A 19,043-nucleotide genomic window follows, 5' to 3' on the forward strand; every position below is an offset into this window, starting at 1 on the left:
TCATGGTCACACACGGACCAAACCACGCCATCACCAGAGACCTGGAGGTAAACTACTCTGTTCTATGTGGAAATATCTTCACGTCATTATTTCAGAGCCGTACTCAGTTTCCTCTTCCTGGTTCCAGTCCATGCGTACGCAGACGGAGATGGAGCTGAAGATGTTCAAGGAGAACGAGCTGGGGTACCACACCATGAGGGCCGCCGCTCTGAAGAGCCAGCCCACGTCTTAACTGTGCAGCTCCATGTAGACATGTCCTCTAAAGCACTGAACCAGCCTGAATCATGAGACACGAGCAGATGCAACACAACTCGCTGTGTGTACGGTTTCTACAATAAAAGAGTAACAACACATGTCGTGATCATTGAAACACAAAGACGTGATTCAGAATAACTGATTCTTCATATTATTGATGGTCAGATTTTTAATTATGACCTGTGAACGCTTTTCAAACTTCATCACATCATTTACTAAAGCTTCTTTTCCACTAAAACCCACTGACGTCTGTATTTTGTCTGTGATGTGATTCAAGCGTCGTTCACCTCCGGGTCAAACGGGCCTTTTGAAAATCCCCCAGTTTCAAGAATACTGAGAAATAGATCTGTACATGACCTCAAATACAACACAGAGTTATTATTTAACAGACAGTGAAATGAAAAATCAATGTGCAGACTTTTCCAAACATGAAAAAAAATCTTTTATTTAAAGCTCATTCTGTGTCCTGTTAAAAAATCCACTTTACAAAGATTTTTCACTGTTGACAAAGTCGGAGAAAAAGAACCAACGCAGGAAAAATCTAACTTTTAAAAAGTTTATCAAAAAGCTGAAAATAGAAGCTGTGAGCGTCACGGCTGCAGTTCCATCACCGTGAGAAACCATGTGATCGTCCACGAACATCTGTAAAGGTCAAAGGTCGCATAAGAAGGAGTTTCAGTCTAATACTTTAAATACAAAAGGACTCGTCAATGTTTGATAAATTATTACACCTCCCTTCATTTTTCCAGTTGTTGATTCAAACATACTTCTCTGTGACTTTAGTGTCGACATAACAAACAGTGAGAACGAGGATTGAATCGTTAACAAATCCCTCATTAAATTAAAAAAATATTTAAAATAACATTAAAATGTACAATGAAGACAAACAGCACGACAACGGTTGGAATATTTCCCAGAGTCACTGTGAAGACGATATATTAACACACTTCTGTACATTAGAGTTTTCAGTAAAATCTCAGATGGGACAATAAAGTGACGGCTGGGACGTGTTCTCCTGAGCGGCGGCTCCGTCTCATTGGACGACACAGAGGTCGGTGCCGGACTCGTCGTCTCCCGCCCCAGCAGCGTCCCTGTGAGTCCTGCCGAGCTCGCCCGACCCCCCGTCCCGCTCGTCCCCCTGCAGACTCTGCCTCAGCTCCGTCAGCAGCTCTTTACCGTCACTCGACGGCAGGTTACCCAGGTAGTACAGCGGCGTCAGCTCCACCAGCCTGCGGCGGGGGAGAGGAGGTGGGTTTTATCTGAGGTTAAGAACTGGACTTCTACAGACAATAATAAAACACGTCAGGTGCGCAAAGGCTTTTACTTTAATGTCAAAATACTGTCTCAAGTACTCCCAGGAGCCCCCTGGAGGCAGGATGCGATAGCTTAGCACAAGCTGTGGCGCTGTGTGACAGCAGCAGGACATGACGCATCTAAACCGTCACCATAAAGCATCGCACAGTTCCACTCACATCTGGGGATGGACCTCGGAAGCGATGCGGATGCAGTTGTCTCGTGAGATGGTGAACTCGTGGTAGAGGACCCAGTCGGGGGGGTCAGGGCAGGGCTGGCGACAGCGGTAGGAGGAGAACGGATGCAGGTGAGCGACGTGACGGTGAGAGAGCAGAAGGTAGTTTCCTGATCCGTCCACGTCGTGAGCCAGCTGAGCAGGAAGAGAAAGACTTCATCAGACGACTTCACATACAATTCATCCGTTTCAATTAAAAATCAATTCTGAGAAAACCGGTTGTTTACTTTGAGGAAGAATCCTGAGATGAGAGCACGCTTGATATTCGTGCAGTTGTCCTGACACCCGAAAGCAGGAGGAGAAACAGGAAGCTCGATTCGCTGCATCACCTCCAGCAGCTCCGCCCTGATCACCGCCGCCAGGCGCAAGGAGGCGGGGCTGAGGAAGTTTGTCGTGCACCACGACTCGTCCTGATTATCTGACCAGACAAAGACCGAAATTCACTCAATAACTCATCTATTGTTTTATGGGTTAAAGTCGACACTGTCAGGAAAACATCGAAAACACTGTAAACACTCCTGATTGGCTAATGCTGATATTGCTAATATTAAACAAACTCCATATTCGTCCACACTTTCTTTGTCTAAACTTCACTTGTTCTACATGATTCTACAACATCAGCAGCCACGTTTCTATAGCTGCTTTCAGACATGAACTAAACAGACGTGTTGCTGACGTGTTGCTGACGTGTTGCTGACGTGTTGCTGACGTGTTGCTGACGTGTTCCTGACGTGTTGCTGTTGGTGTGAGCGAGTCGGACCCGACAATCTGCTGCTGCTTCACAAACACTAACTACAGGAAATGTCAGGACACTATTTTCATGTGTGAAAACAGCTGGTGTGTGTGATGAGGTCGTTGTGTACGTACGCTCAGTGAAGGCTTTATAGATGTTGATGAGCGTCATGTGATCTCCCTCTGTGTGCATCAGAGATCTCCAGTGTGTGACGGCAGCTTCCTCTCGGCTGGATTCAACCGCCATGAAACACGATGGCGCTAAAGACGAGAGAGACGGATCAGACCACATAATAAAAGCACATTAAATAAGTGGGTGTGGAATTGGGCTGCATTTATCATCCTCATCATTTATTGTAAATCTAATTACAAGCAACAATGGCTGGAAACTCATTTCCCACATTGTTTAAAAGACGCGAGTGTGTTTAGTTACCTGTGAGCATGGCGGCTATCGTGAGCAGCTCATCAACGCAGTCGTACTCGCAGGCAGCGATCAGAGCTTTAGCCAGCGATGGTTCCAGTGGCAGCTCCGACATTATGATGCCAACCTCCGACAGGTTACCATCATCGTCCAACGCTGCCAGGTAGTCCAGGTCCTCCAGGGCCTGCATGAGGGCCTCAGGGGCTGAGGGGGAGGTTCAATGTTCACAGAGAACTGGTTATTAAAGCCCAAAAGCGATTTATACATAAATACATTTCAAAGCCAACCCATGGTCGGTGGACTTTGATAAGTTAACTGGTTAACTGGTTGTTTCCAGCTGTTGACCATCTTTGAGCTAAGCTAACAGGCTGTTCCCTTATATTCAACATCTTCACTACTTTAAAACCTCAAACTCTCTCAAATCCCTTTAAACCCTGTTGGTACCTGGTCTGTCCAGGAACTTGCACTGTCCCATGTCGGCAATATCGAGCCTCTTGAGCAGGAGCACGAGGTGGCTGAGGTTCTCCTCCACCACCCCCGGACAGTGAGCCTCCGCCATCCCATCGTCGTACACAGACTGAGGGTACAGACGGAGACACAGCCCTGAAGAGCAGGAGACACACAGTGACCATAAAAAAATTACTTTTAATTAATTCAATCCATGAAATCAATATTTTATTACCAATTATTAATCATATCTGAAGGGTCAAAAAAATCTACGTTTCCTAAAATGAACATTTAACAGAGTCAAATTCAAAGCTCCAGTGTAATTCATGATTCTCCCTCCGAGTGTCGCTAAAGTCAAACATTTTCAAATCTGACGTGTTGCATTAAAAGCAGTTGTAGTGAATCTTAGGGTTTAGTGAGAGTCTGCAGGAAGGTGTATCAGCTGGAGACCATGAAAGCATCAACAACCTACCTGGAAGGTGACTGTTGACTCTCTGAGCTCTCATGTCCGCCTGGTGTTTGCTGATCGTCCTCAGGACCTGAGAGTTTGCTCTTATTTGTGGGTTGTAAACCTGAGGCAGAAGATGAAGGAGACAATGACAACCTGAAACTCTCTTTTCCTTTTCACTTGAATCTAATCAGCGTCCGTCTCAGACTCTTTAAACTTTACAATGTTTTGTATTAAGCTGGTTTAGCTCAAAATAAAATCCTAAACCCACAGTTTTGAGTTGAAGACCCGTGTCGATGACGTAGCGAACGGCCGGCAGAGAGAAGGATGCCTCGGACAATGTGTCGGTGACGATAACCTTCCTCTTGGCGCCCGGACCTCCTGCTCCGGGCGCCGAGCCGCCCGCCGAACCCTCGGAGCCGCCGCTCCCTCTGAGCGTAGAGGATTCAGGGTCGGATTCGTAGACCCTCTGTGTCAGTCCAGCCAGTCCGGCGTGGAGCGGGAGGATCCTGAGAGAACCGAGCTGAGGACTCAGAGCAACGCACTCCTTCTCCAGCAGGGCGGCGCACTCTTCAATTTCCTGCACGAACAAAAGAAGAAGGAAAGAGAGCGAGAGTCCGTGTTTTAACCGTAAACCACAAATAAAGATGGACGACATGACGGCTCCCAAAAGTGAAGCCGAATCACCCGATAGCCCCCTGGTGGCTGGAGGCTGTGTAGGTCATAACCTCCTCCATGTTAGCAGATGGGACATGGACCAAACTAAATAATTCAAAGTAGACGTTAAATAAATGTTTCTCAAAATATTTGTAGTTATATGTTAGGTTGACCATCTCTTTATGGGTGGGGGGGGGCAGCCTCACAGACCTGGAGACTCTTTAGTCTCTGTGGACACGGTTCATCAGGGACGTCCTCAGGTTTCTATCCACAGAACAACGTGTTTTTATCTTCTAAAGAAAACTGGTTGAACCAAACTTCTCTCAGTCGGAGTTTCACCACCTTTGTTGTGATTGAGTGAAACCAGGACACGAGACACCAGAGAGGCCTCTCAGGTGTCTCGTGTCCTGGTTCACACACAGAGACACACACACACACACCCACAGACACACACACACACACACACACACACACACACACAGACACACACACACACACACACACACACACACACACACAACACACACACACACACACACACACACACACACACAGTAAATCAAACTGAACTCCCTTCGTCAACACCTCCGGCTCCTTCACAGGTTTAATCGACTCAGAACATATGAATTGTTGAGTTATGACCTTGTTTGTTAACATATACGATGCCAATACTTTTGATGTGATTTATATATCTTGTACCTGAGCACTCGCCAGAAACACCATCACATCTCCTCTCTCTCCTCTTCTGTGAAGATCTAACACCATGTGACAGGCGGCGGCTAAAGGCTCCTTCCCAGAGGACAGTTCTCTGTACAGCGTCTCCACGCTCGTCACCGCCTCAGTCTTCTCCGCTACGCCACCGGCCTCCTTCTCCTGCTCTCCGGCCGCAGCATCAGCGAGCAGACGGTCCAGAGAGAGGTGAGGGACGCTGGCTCCCAGGAAGCCAGAGAGGCGAGGCGCCAGCAGCGGGTGAGTGAGGAGAACCACCCGGAAGTTGTCGGGCCTCTGGCGGCAGACGTCGCACAGCAGGCCGAGCAGCACGTCGGTGGACACGGTTCGCTCCTGGAGCTCGTCCAGCACCACGACACCGTACTGGTGCAGCAGAGGGTCCGACATCATTTCCTCCAACAGGAGCGTGTCGCTGACAAACCTGAAGAATCAAAACCATTAAAACAAAAGGATTTCAAAGATGTTTAAACCATTAAAAACATCAACAGCCTGAAGGTCTGTCAGAGTAAAATCATTCTCAGGGACAAAACCAGAACTCAAGTTTTCATTACTTGTGTCTGTGTGTATCTCTGATACTGGTCTGATACCAGTATCAATCATCTGAATGTGAACGATACTGGGATCATTCTTTTATATGTAAAACAACATCAGGCTGAAGTTAAACGCTGATTTCCCAACTTTTAAAATAAAACCTAACAAATAAACATAATTTATAATACTAATTTACTGAGCTGTTATTTATCATTAAAATGTTTAATAATCAATCATCGTGATCGATCAACTTGGTTTGACTCCATGTGAGAGACGTTGTGACATCATCATTATGGAAGATGAGTTCACATGACCCAGATCAGCTGTGAGTTCAAAACCTGGATGAAGACTCAGTTCATGGTCATTTGAACACTGAGGTTTTGTTTTAAACGTGAACTGTTCTTGGTACATTTTTAAGAGGTGATGACATTTTTCTTTGCAGTTTAGTTTCAGAGAAAAACAAAAAGAAAGATTTATTTGATATTTTCTGTTGTTAGACGAGAACTTGTGTTTGTTTAACGGAGACCTGGAGGTTTTCTGGATCAGTTCAGTTAATCACACTGATCTTAAATCTAAAACTCACTAATTAACATGCTGTGTTAAGTTTGTAAGAATAAGAAGTTGTGGTTTTACAGAAGTTAAACCCTGAAATCATTTCTCTGTACAGATTTAGTTTGAAACAGTAAAGACTGAGCTGTGGTGAATAGATCGTCCTGTGGGTTACGACCAGTTGAAGTTCTGCCTCTGAATCAACCACAGTAAAAATCGATCTCCGACACCTCTGTGACTAACGGGCGGTTCTTGTGCTGACCGTGAAACACAACACGGCGCCTCAGGCTCATCCAATCACACGGATGCACGGGTGTGATTCTGTTTAAGCCGCTTGCAGCTCATCCAGCAGGAGTGATGTCGTCACGTTACTTTGAGAACGGACACTTCAACAGAACAGAATCTGGATGCGCTCGGTTACCTGAGCAGGGTGTCGGGTGTGCAGCTGTCGTCATGGGACACCCTGTAGCCCACCTCCAGACCCAGGCTGAGGTCCATCTCATCGGCCACACGGAGAGCGAGACTCACCGCCGCCGCCGAGTACGGCTGCGAGCAACACACCAGGCCCTGGCAGAACTCGTATGACAGCGCGTACTCCACACACCACTGAGGCACCTGCAGGGAGGACGTCAAACATCACTGAGGACATTAGTGACAGGTTCTCAGGTTGGATGGAGCACAAAACTTAACACGTCGCTGGGGTAGAGGAAAGAACGTCTTACATCAGGGGGCGGGATTATCAAGACCATAATAACAACCATAATAAGAGTCATGTGTTGTGCAAATGAATTATTGCCATTATCCACCGTGTCGACGTTGTGCTCGAAGTCTGTTCTAGTGAAGCTGTGAAATCACAGACGTACAAAGTAAAGACGAGGTTCTGCCTCTCGACCCGTGGAAAAGCAAACTGGTTCTTAAAGGTTCAAGTGAACGAACTCTGAACCGGCTCCGAAAAGAGTTTAACACAAAAGTGTTTAAAAGAAACTGACCCTAACTGACTGGATTGGAATAATAAAATAAAACTGAGTAGACTGTGAAAGGTGTTTTGTAACAGACCTGAAAACTATTTAATAAAAACATGGCTGAACTGCTATGATGACATCAGGTGATCGTGGATCAGGTGACCTGGATCAGGTGACCGTGGATCAGGTGACCTGGATCAGGTGACCTGGGGGTTACCTGTGTGCTCTTCCCGCTGCCACTGGGCGCACTGAGCAGCACCATGTTGTGACTCTCCAGATGCTCCAGCAGACTCTGCCTCAGCCTCCACGCAGGCAACTGCTGCCTCTGCTCCAGCAGCGAGTAGTAACGTGAGGAAAAGGGCAAACTGTCGTACGGGTTCACCTCCAGGTCCCCGAGACCGTCGTCCTCTCCTTCCGCTCCGTCCACTTCATCGTCCAACTCCCCGGAGAGGAGCGACGACACAGAGAGGGAGTCCAGGGCCGTGGGGGAGGTGGGGGAGGGCTTCACTGGTGGAGAGGCCATCTTCAGGAGAGGGTGAAGGAGTGAGGGGCGAGAGGCTACCTGCACAGAGGAGGTGACGTTAGACGTGAGCGAGCGAGATGCACGTTTGAAATGAAGTTTACAAGTTTAATATCCAGCAGAAAGTCCAGAGAAACCCTGAAAGGTTCATTTCTTAATAAACATCATTATGAGGCAGATCTCAGGGGCCACTTCCTGTCCGTGCTCCTCCGGCCCAGAGACAGGATATCAAACTGTGTGTCTCCACCGAGACGCCACCGAGACGCCACATGACAGCATGAATACAGCTTACATTAATAACACTAATTACATCATCATGATAACCAGTGAGCATCACACCCGGGTGGAGACAAACAGAGGATGGACAAAAGAAACAGACCTGTTTATTCCACTGTGATGATATTTGAGTGAAGATGAATATAAATGTGACGTAAAGACAATTTGTCCTTCAGATGAAAAACCTCTGTCTTTATGTCTCCTGTGTTTCCTCTGATATTTACACAGCTGACGGTCACACGCACATGAAAACAACACGCACACAAACACGGTGGACACACGCACATGAAAACAACACACACACAAACATGGTGGACACACGCACATGAAAACAACACGCACACAAACATGGTGGACACACGCACATGAAAACAACACACACACAAACATGGTGGACACACGCACATGAAAACAACACACACACAAACATGGTGGACACACGCACATAAAAACAACGCACACACAAACACGGTGGGCGCACGCACCGATAAGACGTGCACGAGCCTCACCCTGGAGACATGTCAGCGGGCAGGTGAACAAACGAACCCGGAACACACTCTCCTCCCTCGGCCTCGCTGCTGCTGTCGTGTCCGCTCGCTCCTCCGGGCTCCGGGTCCCGCCCTCACACACCGGACACCGGCTCGATACGAACCGGAAACCACGGCTCAGTCCTCCCGGTTGGTCCCGGGTCGTCCCGGGTCGTCCTCCCGGTTCCTTCCTGGCTGCTGACGGAGAACAGGCGCAGCTTCAGCGAACAGCCGCCATGTTGGATACCGAGCTGTCAAAGCTCGTGTTACATTCAGGGACCCTCAGAAGAAACAGGGACATCCCAGAGCTGACCCCTGGTGGCTGACTGCAGTACTGATTATAAACCTCTAGGTTTAATATACAACATAAACACGAGGGGTCACTTTATTTCCTTCACATTTACATTAAAATCTCAATATTGAAGTTGTTATATATTATATTATTTAAAGGCCAGTGCGTCCTTCAGAGGACTCCTGACGTCACATTCATCCTCCGTCGGCCTCCTGGACTGTTCTTCCTGTTGCGTCACCAGCTTGGCCCCGCCCTCAGCCCACGCCTACAAACAGAGCTACGATGAAGACGATCTTCGGTTGATGAAGACGATCTTCGGTTGATGAAGACGATCTTCGGTTGATGAAGACGATGATGTGTTTTTAACGTAAATCAACGATATGAAGCTTTTCTAGCTTAAAGCAGCAGCTTGGTTAAAGTGAGTCTGATGTGAGAAAGCTGCAGGGGGCGCTGTTGCTCAGTAACAGTTACATAGTGTTGGTTTCAATGACAGATCCCAGACTTTAAATTTATCTGAACACAAATCAATTCACTGAAACTTTTTATTTTGATTATAGACTCATTTGACAGAAGCAAAGTTTCATGTTGACCTGGAGGTTAATTATGTGTCAATCAGAAGTCAATGATTATCAATGTCCTCTGGTGGACTCCTTCACAGAGGTCACAGAGGTCACCTGTCGTGAAACACTTGAGAGATATTTACACTGGTAATAAAGTTGTGTGAGGAAGATGCTGAGTGCTTTGTGGTTTATGATGTAGCTGAACTGATGTGGTGTGAAGTTGTGTAACTCAACAAACCAAAGTCCAGCAAAGAGACAACAACAGGCAGTGATCATCTTTTACTGGATCCAGATAAGAAGGTACATAGATCAGAACCTGAGTCACATGACCTCAGCCACAGAGTCTTATTCCTGCAGTGAATCTACAGTATCATCACGTCCTTCATTAGAGTTAAATCCCTCTGTTTTTCCTGGAGACGCTCACAGACTGGATCTTCTCCCTCAGTGTCTGCTCCCAGTCTTTGCACCAGTCCGGGCTCCGCTCCAGGATCTGGTATCGAGTGGGTAACTTGTCCAACGCCTGCACCGCCTCAGGTAGGTCAAAGGTCAGGCCGGCCCGCTGCACCGCGGCCTGGAACTTGGCTGGAGACGCTGTTGCGATGTAACACCTGCAATAAAAGACTGAGAAATGACTTCTAGGACTGGAGGAGAAGTAGAGGAAAGGTCTAAGATTGGCTAAACTAAGACGGTTTCCATGGTGAACACTGAGCACGTTGACATGCTACATTAGCATTTAGCTCACTCCAGATTTAGCTCATTTTGTGTGTATGTCGCTCTGACCTGTTGCTTCCAGGGCGAGGAGGACAGTGGTAGTGCTGCCAAACAGCCACAGCTGAGTGAGGACACAGGACGTACTGGTTCTCATCCCAACATCTCCTCATGGTCTCCAGGATCCCCTCATCAGTCACTGTTCCAGTCGATAAGACCTGCGACAGCTGGAAATAGAGCAGGTGGAAAGAACAGGACAGCGTGTGGATGGTAGGAGGTGAAGACACATAACCACACTGAACGTTGGGAGCAGTAAATGTTGAACGATGGATACCAGCTTGCGGTGGTTTTCAGGCAGAGAGTATTTATGAGTATTCTGAAATTCTTCCATCATGTTCTTCACTGAGGCTCCGTCTCTGTCCAACAGAAGCCAAAACACTCGCTCCATGTTGTACGGGTCCTACAGAAGAAAGAACAACGTCAGGCCGAGTGGATCCACAGATATGATGCAAGATGTAAGAACCACCGGGGAAGAAATAGTCACAGCTAATAAATCTGTTATCTGTGTACAGATGAAACATACAGGACACAAAGTGTTAGTTATTGAGCTTTAGATTTATATGTTCAGCTCATTTTACACAGACATGAGAAAGATACAAAACTTCTCATCTGACTCTGAAAGTCTATTTCACAAAATGCTGAATTATTATTGAGTTAACTTGGAGTCTCATTGATCAGTAACTGTACAGTGTGTGGAGCTGTGTGACTGCAGTACCTGGATATCTATGGCGGGGGCCAGTGTTTGTGTGACATTAGCTGCCATGGAAAAGTCACCTGCGGTTACGGCCCTGTGAACGACGTCATTAGAATTCACCATGGCAACCAGCTTCAGGGGGACTCCCATTCGCTTGACGATGAATCCAGCTGAGACGCAGGCAGAGAGAAGAAGACAAGGGTTTCGTTCACAGATCTAATTTGCACACGTCTTTTTAACTGTAGAAATATTATGTGTGTGTATGTGATTCAGATCTGTGCAGGAATATCTTATACAGTGAAATAAACTCTTTTTAGAACTTATCCACAGTTACAGTAGGTGTATATATAAATGTAAAACTATCAGGGGCACATCTGCAAAGCATTCGAGGGAATCAAGACAATGAAAAGGGAAAATAATAAAAATGATAATAATAATATAATGAACTGTATTTACATGAACCCATTGAAAACAGTTACAAGCTGCTTCACATGATGCATCTGAAGAATTAAAGGTAAACAACAGGAAACAGTTTAGAGCAATTTGAAGCAGTTTTTTCTGTGTTTTGTTTGATTATGATGTGTATTTTATATTTGGACGTGAGATCGTGATGTGTATTTTATACCTAATGGTTTTTATCTGCTTTTTGTCTTTGAGCATTGTTTAAAGTTATGGTTATTAGTAGTAGAATTAAGATCAAACAACAATAGAACAGAAATATACAAATACAAATGTTGCAGATGAAAAAATTAAAAGTAATAAACTGATTAAAATAGTTGGTAAAAGGATTAGATTAGGATTAAAAATATATAGAAATAAAAACTCCAGATAAAAGATTGACCCCGTGTTTACGCCTGAGCCAATCAGCACGGCTGTCTCTGATCGTCCAATCAGAGGAAGACAAACTGTCCAATAAGGGAGAGGATTGCTGCGGGACCCGGAAGTAGCTGATCGACATGGAGGAGCTGGAGAGTTCTGCAGAAACACAGGTTTGTGTTGATATTAAATAACGTTTCATCTGTTTGAATCAATAGAATCAGGCGTGACATCATCTTACAGAGAAGAGCCTCAGGTTTGATATTAAATCACATCCAGAGGATCCGATCCCCTCCATGTTGTTCCTGTAGAGCGCCCCCTAGCGTCCCACTCAGCACCGGCTCGATGAGCGCAGGACTCCGGAGTCACTGTTTAACTCGTGTTGTCATGACGACGTGTCGCTGTTTGTTCACCGCTTCACTCTGCGCGTCTTTACGCAAGCGTCGCCGCCATGTTGGTTCAGGAAGTGAAGTGTAAACAAACAAACTCAGGATCTCTGGTGTTCTCTGCACTAATTAAGATGCCAACGTAATAGTTGCATGTTAATAATTCATATTTGTCTATAAAAACATATATGTATAATTAAAACATATATATAATGTGAATATCATACAAGTGGCTCAGAAGCGATTGATTCCCTACAGTAGGATCACGTATTTGTCTTGTGGTTGTTTCCAAGCAGCTGAGACGTTTAATGTCCCTGATGAACTGAGATGAAGACACACTTTCATTCAGGCAGGTGGAAGTCGTCTCAAGTCGTTCACCATCATCGTGGACGGGAGGAAAGTGTCGGGGCGTCCGAAGCTGGTTGTCTCCAGAGACCAGCTGGAGGACCTGATTGACATGGAGCTGTCCGTCCCCTGTATCTCCAAGATGCTGGGCGTCTCCAACCAGACGGTGCGCCGCAGGATGCAGCAGTGGGGCCTCGCCATAAAGGAGAGCTGCAGCAAAATCACCGATGACGAGCTCGACGGTTTGGTCTCGGCGATCAAGGCGGATTCACCAAATCTGGGTTTGTGAGATTTTCTGTGAAGTACATTTGTTTTCATCGAACAGTCACCGAGGCTACATCCACAATAAGGCTTATTCGTTTTAAAACATTTTAGTAGTTTTTAAAAAATCTCCGTCTAAGGGTCATCATTAATCTTGAGAAAGGGTTTAACGGTCTTCTCCACGTTATCTTGCCACAGGACAAAAGATGGTGAAGGAACGTCTGAAGGCTTTAGGTCACAGAGTTCAGATGAGCAGAGTGTGTGAGTCGGTGCATCGTGTTCAGAACCCGGGATCACGTGACAGACCAACGGCCCTCGGGTGTGAACCAGCTCCGCTTTCACTCGTTCACGTCAACACCAGCCACAAGTTAAACAGGTGAGCTGACGCCACATCAGCTTAAAGCTTTCAAAGCTCAAAAGGTTTCAGTCTGAACAGAAACCGAGACGTTGGAAACCATGACGCCCACGTTCTCTTCCTGATTGGTTCTCATCAGTCACATGACTCGACGACCAGCGGTGAACACAAAGCCAACACTTCCTGTCGGTAACAGTTCCACCTCGTCGTCCCTGCTCTGACTCTTCACCATCACTGCTCCTCCTTCAGAGGAGTTTCTGTTACTAAGCAACCAGCTGCAGAGGAGACAATCTACTTCCTGTTTACATCACATGACCAGTGTAGGTGACGGGTCATGTGACCTGTGTTCTCAGGGGGTTAGTGTGGATGTAGTCAGAGTTCACGGATGTTATAAACTGTCTGTTAAGAGTCTTCTGCTCTGGCTCCTCCTCTGACAATGAATTCATGTTTTCTTAAGAGTGAATGTATTTTATTTTGCAGGTATGGAATCATATTGTTCGGTGGAATTGATGGATTTTCTAGAAAGGTCAGAGACCATCTGTGTTACGTTAAATTCATTATTTAACTCAATGTTATTTGGACACAGTTCCTGTGGTAATGACTTGTTATATGTTCTATCAACACACTCGTAGATCCTGTACCTACAAGCCGCCAACAACAACAAGCCATCGACGGCTCTGACCTTCTTCCTGGAGGCTGTTGCCCGACACGGTCTTCCATCCAGGTGACGTTTCCTGTGTGTGCGCTTTCCACGTGAACATTAGTAGAAAACGTGAATATGAAGTGTCAGGTGTTGGATTGCACATTTACTGGTCAGTTGTTTAACTGTGTGTCTGTGTTGTTTCACCTTTCAAGAGTCAGAGGAGAAAAAAGTGTGGAAAATACAGACATCGCCAGACTCATGTATAAAGTGGCTGGTCATGGCAGAGGAAGCTTCACGTCCGGGAGCAGAGAGCAAAACGAAAGGTAACAACCGTTTGTGTCGAACAGAAATGTTCCTCCACTGTCTACGTTGGTACTTTAACCTTTGTACTTTACTGTGATGTCATTTCCTGGAGAATCCTCAAATACTTCATGTCTCTAAACTCTGTACAACCTTTTTGTCTTTCAGGATAGACGGCGTGTGGCGTGACGTTTGGAACGGCGTCTCCAGTATTTATTACGACTTGCTCCACAGCCTCGAGGAGGACGACCTGCTCGACCCAGAAGACCCTACGCACCTTTTCTGTGCTCTGTTTGTCTTTTTGTCCCGAATTCAGAAAGATCTGGACACTTTCACAGAGGACTGGAACGATCGATTACTGCACACAGAAGAGAACCTCACTGACGAGCAGCGGCAGGAACCAGGGGAGAGTCCGAACTCTGTCACTGCCGCGGACGACGTCAAGGTAAAAGAAATATTATACAAACTAAAAAGATTAAAACACTCGCTGTTACACTTTCTAGTCTTTTCTTTATTTACTTCAACTTTGTAGGAAATAAAGACGCAGACTTCTTTCACTGGTGATTCATATTTTAACGACAGATATTCAATCAAGCTGTTTTCAGACATGAACGTGAACTCATGTCAGGATTTAGAGATTATTTGGATTATATGGAGACTAGTAATTTACATTTATTCTGTTATTTTAGGGGTAAAGACCCAGAAAGACGTCTGTTTCAGGGTTGATTTTAATGAACATATCTTTATTTTCATTCAGGGGGCCCAATTTCCAGATGTGGAATTTACAGATATGAATGAAACTGCAGAATATGTTCCTGAGGTGGAATCTCCCCTCGACATCGAAGAACTGGACAGACTTCATCAATTTTTCAATCCCACTGCTCCTTCGCTGTGTTTCGGTGCAGACATCTACTGTGCTATCGTGCACTACGTGCACGCCGTCCTCGAATCGGGACAGGAAGCAGAAGACTCAGACGTACCGGCGGATACTTAAAGTACGAAAACTTTCCGCTTTAAGAAAAACACAAACTTTCCTTTTAAATGTCCAGAACTTGAAACTGGAGGTTTTTGGACGTCATTGTTTCATTTGTAAAAATGTAAATAAATAAATTTTGATTTAAAGGCTGATTTTATTTACAGTTATCTAAAATGTGATATTAAATGTGAATCTTGATATCGCCCTCAAAACGTGGTTCTGCTCTGATTGGTTGTCGTTAAGTAAGATGACCAAACGCTGGATCTGCTTCTTCTTCATGTTTCATATCCGGATTGTTCTCAGGTTCACTGTGTGTCACTGTGAGCAGTTCCTGTGAGTGCTGCTGGAGACACGAGCATCTTACCCTGACGTGTGTGTTAAACCTACCGGCGATGTTTCCTGCTCCTCCGGTGGGCACCACCACCTCCAGCTCAGGCAGAGCAGCACCTGCCTCGCTCTGCTCTGCCCCGCTCAGCTCCAGGTAGGCGTAGATGAAGTGAGCGAGCTGGATCATGACTCTCGACCAGTTCACCGAGTTGAGGCTCATGACCCCGTGAGACTTCACAAGCTCCTGATCCGCAAACAGACGCCGCAAAGGCTGGTCGATGTCATCAGAGCTGCCGTCGGCTGCAGAGACCAAACTGTCAAAAACTAGAATCCACTCCCTGTGGTTGTTTGTCTCCACAAGTTCAGTTTCTCTGGTTTTTCCAGATTCATATGAGGTCACCTTGACCTTTGACCACCCACATTCTAATCACTTCAAATCTTTGAGTCTCAGTGAACGTTTGTCTCAAATTTCAAGAAATCCCCTCAAGGTGTTCTTAAGATATCGTGTCCACAAAGATGGGACGGACATTTTATCACAGGAATAAAACTTTTATCACTATGGCACCGTTATTATTTTGAATTCCTTACCTGCAAACACGTGGACGTTGTCCTCCAGGCAGGTGATCATGTGTTTCTCTTGGACGGGGGTGATGCGTCCCTGAGGATAAACCACCACCACGTCCAGTCCGGACAGACCTTTAGCGCTCTGGATGGCCGAGCCGCCCGTGTCCCCGGAGGTTCCTGGTGACGTGAATGTTTTAATTCATATGAAGTCTGAAGTCTTTCAGATTGAGAACAGATTTTATAAAGCTCTCGCTCAAACAGGCCCAGTTTAGATTTACTCTGCTTGTGCACAAACTGTGCGCTTGCACTCAGTTATTTAGTTGCTTACACTTGTAGAATAGAAACTGCATGTTTCTATAAAATAATTTGTTAAGTAGGACGACATCAGCTGGAATAAAAGATCATGTGCAGTTGTTTCTCTGTTGTGGATTTCGTCTTCCTGAGGAAATCTAAATCTGTCTGTGTCATATCTGTGCTCAGAGTTATGACTCGTGTTGATAAACGGGTCAAACTCCACCTCCACACCCTTCACCTCCTCTCCCAGGTGAAGGGTGTGGAGCTGCAGCCGAGCACGTGGACACAGTCAAGGGAAGCAACGATAAACTGTAAATAAAGATGGACGACATGACGGCTCCCTAAAGTGAAGCCAAGTCATCTGGAGTGCCCCCTGGTGGCTGGTTACCCCATTACCATTAAACATGGACCTTAGTTTTATCACGTGACGTTACAGGTGCACTTTTCTTACCCACGACAACAGTAGCTCTGCGATTCTCTTTCTGCAGGAAGTACTCGAGGAAACGCACCGTGCAGGTCATAGCCAGGTCCTTAAAGGCCAAGGTTTCTCCATGGAAGAGCTCCAGGACGGAGAGTCCGTCCTTCAGCCGAGCGACTCGGACGACCTCAGGCAGCGAGAAACCAGACAGAGCTTCAGTGACCAGGACTGAGAGGAGAGAGAGAGAGAGAGAGAGAGAGAGGGGGAGGAGAGAGAGAGAGAGAGAGAGAGAGAGAGAGAGAGGGGAGAGAGAGAGGGAGAGAGAGAGAGAGGGCAGAGAGAGAGAGAGAGAGAGAGAGAGAGAGAGAGAGAGAGAGAGAGAGAGAGAGAGAGAGAGAGGAGAGAATGATGATGATGATGATGATGATGTGATGATGATGATGATGTTGATGATGATGATGGTGATGATGTGATGTCTCTCACCCTCCAGGTCCAGTCGAGGGATCAGCCGGTTGGGGATGAACAGTGAGGCGACCTCCACCACCAGCTCGGGGTAGGACCGGCCCCTCCAGCCTCTCACGGTGTCCGGGCTCAGCACGGGGACGCTCTCCGGCATGAACATCCCCCCGTCTGGAGCGTAGCCTGAGAACAGCACGTCCCTGAAGTCCCATCCATGGACGCCACCACGAGTACTGCAGTACTGCATCGTGCCTGGAGAGGAAACGTGTTGTTACTGCAGCACAAGTAACAAAGAGTAGAACCAAAGAGACACGCTGACTGTTCACTGTATGAACTGATGATGGTCGGAAACAGTGTCAGAGTCACAGACATGAGTCTGATGTGTGAAGTGTTGATAGATTATTACATATTATACAAATATAGTCAACTATACAAATAATAAACATCATGTAACATGTGATGAACAGACTTTAACATGTGAACATGAACATTCAGCTCAGAGGCTGATGAACGAGGTTCGATTCCTCCGTCTTAGTTTGGACTCGTGGTTCAGCTGCTGTGGATCATTTATCAAGTTTCCTCTGCTGCACCTTGAAATCCCCACGTGCAGCAGGTTTCAACTGTTTCTATAACTGTTTCTATAACTGTATATACAACTGTTTCTATAACTGTTTCTATAACTGTATATACAACTGTTTCTATAACTGTTCATATAACTGTATATACAACTGTTTCTATAACTGTTTCTATAACTTTATATACAACTGTTTCTATAACTGTTCATAACTGTTCATATAACTGTATATACAACTGTTTCTATAACTGTTTCTACAACTGTTTCTATAACTGTTTCTACAACTGTTTCTATAACTTTATATACAACTGTTTCTATAACTGTTTCTACAACTGTTTCTATAACTGTATATACAACTGTTTCTATAACTGTTTCTACAACTGTTTCTATAACTTTATATACAACTGTTTCTATAACTGTTTCTATAACTGTATATACAACTGTTTCTATAACTGTTTCTACAACTGTTTCTATAACTTTATATACAACTGTTTCTATAACTGTTCATAACTGTTCATATAACTGTATATACAACTGTTTCTATAACTTTATATACAACTGTTTCTATAACTGTTTCTACAACTGTTTCTATAACTTTATATACAACTGTTTCTATAACTGTTTCTACAACTGTTTCTATAACTTTATATACAACTGTTTCTATAACTTTATATACAACTGTTTCTCTCACTGTATATACAGTCTATGGTTCTAACAGGAAGTCTGCTCAGTTCTTAAATAATAAATAATATATAATAACAATCATTATAGAAACTAACACAGTTACATTATAACTGTTTCAAGAATCTGCTCAGATCATAGAGAACATGAAGACACGTGTGTGTGTGTGTGAGTGCACCTGGTCGATCAGCTGTTCAGTTGGACCGTCACGAGCTGATCCGGTAGAAGAACCGAAGCTGCTGCTCGGATGTTTCCGCTCCTCAGTCCGTCAGTGTCCGGTCTGTGTCCGGTCAGTGTCCGGTCTGTGTCCCCTCAGTGTCCGGTCTGTGTCCGGTCTGTGTCCGGTCAGTGTCCCGTCAGTGTCCCGTCAGTGTCCGGTCAGTGTCCCGTCAGTGTCGGTCAGTGTCCCGTCAGTGTCGGTCAGTGTCCGTCAGTGTCCCGTCAGTGTCGGTCAGTGTGTCGGTCTGTGTCCGGTCAGTGTCCGGTCAGTGTTCCGTCAGTGTCCGGTCTGTGTCCCCTCAGTGTCCGGTCTGTGTCCCGTCTGTGTCCGGTCAGTGTCCGGTCAGTGTCCCGTCAGTGTCCGGTCAGTGTCCCGTCTGTGTCCGGTCAGTGTCCGGTCAGTGTCCGGTCAGTGTCCGGTGTAGATCGCCTCAGTCCGGAACTGCCTCGCACTGGTCAGTCAGCTGACGTCAGCTGACGTCAGCGTCGTCGTGAACGCGCCGTTATGGACTCGATGACGTCACGGACG

The 19,043-nt window shown here is 45.9% G+C and overlaps 4 protein-coding genes across 8 annotated transcripts in view; 2 read left to right on the forward strand and 2 right to left on the reverse strand.

Annotated features, from left to right (window-relative positions):
* The window catches only part of smyd1a (SET and MYND domain containing 1a), a 6,585-nt gene extending 6,234 nt beyond the window's left edge, over positions 1–351 (forward strand). Inside the window, exons 9-10 of the mRNA XM_035141500.2 lie at positions 1–47; positions 128–351. The exon at positions 1–47 is cut by the window's left edge and continues 122 nt beyond it. Of these exons, the coding sequence (XP_034997391.1) occupies positions 1–47; positions 128–232 (152 nt within the window). The 3' untranslated portion in view covers positions 233–351. The remainder of the gene's footprint in view (positions 48–127) is intronic.
* Positions 352–684: 333 nt separating this feature from the next.
* Positions 685–8,861, reverse strand: dqx1 (DEAQ box RNA-dependent ATPase 1). Of its 4 annotated transcripts, none has more exons than XM_047344381.1 (12): positions 8,602–8,861; positions 7,477–7,821; positions 6,719–6,912; positions 5,188–5,638; positions 4,103–4,411; positions 3,856–3,955; positions 3,381–3,539; positions 2,949–3,140; positions 2,651–2,776; positions 2,011–2,201; positions 1,728–1,918; positions 685–1,484 (listed from the first exon to the last, which is right to left on the reverse strand). In XM_047344381.1, the coding sequence occupies exons 2-12, from the start codon at positions 7,780–7,782 to the stop codon at positions 1,289–1,291; spliced, it is 2,415 nt and encodes an 804-aa protein (XP_047200337.1). In that variant the 5' UTR covers positions 7,783–7,821; positions 8,602–8,861; the 3' UTR covers positions 685–1,288. The 4 variants fall into 4 exon arrangements, with proteins under 4 accessions (XP_047200337.1, XP_047200338.1, XP_034997376.2 ...); XM_047344382.1 differs by having other exon boundaries at positions 7,477–7,817; positions 8,565–8,861; XM_035141485.2 differs by having other exon boundaries at positions 8,565–8,861.
* An 837-nt stretch (positions 8,862–9,698) lies between these two features.
* thnsl2 (threonine synthase-like 2) lies at positions 9,699–18,669 on the reverse strand. Its single transcript, XM_035141499.2, has 9 exons — positions 18,474–18,669; positions 17,065–17,292; positions 16,615–16,809; positions 15,894–16,046; positions 15,366–15,605; positions 10,918–11,066; positions 10,477–10,602; positions 10,215–10,369; positions 9,699–10,042 (listed from the first exon to the last, which is right to left on the reverse strand). The coding sequence occupies exons 2-9, from the start codon at positions 17,285–17,287 to the stop codon at positions 9,826–9,828; spliced, it is 1,458 nt and encodes a 485-aa protein (XP_034997390.2). The 5' UTR covers positions 17,288–17,292; positions 18,474–18,669; the 3' UTR covers positions 9,699–9,825.
* Positions 11,796–15,418, forward strand: LOC118098073. 2 transcript variants are annotated; one of them, XM_035141510.2, is made up of 9 exons: positions 11,809–11,885; positions 12,448–12,724; positions 12,903–13,080; positions 13,540–13,585; positions 13,692–13,783; positions 13,915–14,025; positions 14,171–14,447; positions 14,760–14,997; positions 15,282–15,418. In XM_035141510.2, the coding sequence occupies exons 1-8, from the start codon at positions 11,853–11,855 to the stop codon at positions 14,994–14,996; spliced, it is 1,251 nt and encodes a 416-aa protein (XP_034997401.2). In that variant the 5' UTR covers positions 11,809–11,852; the 3' UTR covers position 14,997; positions 15,282–15,418. The 2 variants fall into 2 exon arrangements, with proteins under 2 accessions (XP_034997400.2, XP_034997401.2); XM_035141509.2 differs by lacking the exon at positions 15,282–15,418 and having other exon boundaries at positions 11,796–11,885; positions 14,760–15,124.
* Positions 18,670–19,043: the final 374 nt, after the last annotated feature.

This window comes from Hippoglossus stenolepis, chromosome 18, assembly GCF_022539355.2.
Source record: "Hippoglossus stenolepis isolate QCI-W04-F060 chromosome 18, HSTE1.2, whole genome shotgun sequence".
Lineage (NCBI taxonomy): Eukaryota > Metazoa > Chordata > Actinopteri > Pleuronectiformes > Pleuronectidae > Hippoglossus > Hippoglossus stenolepis.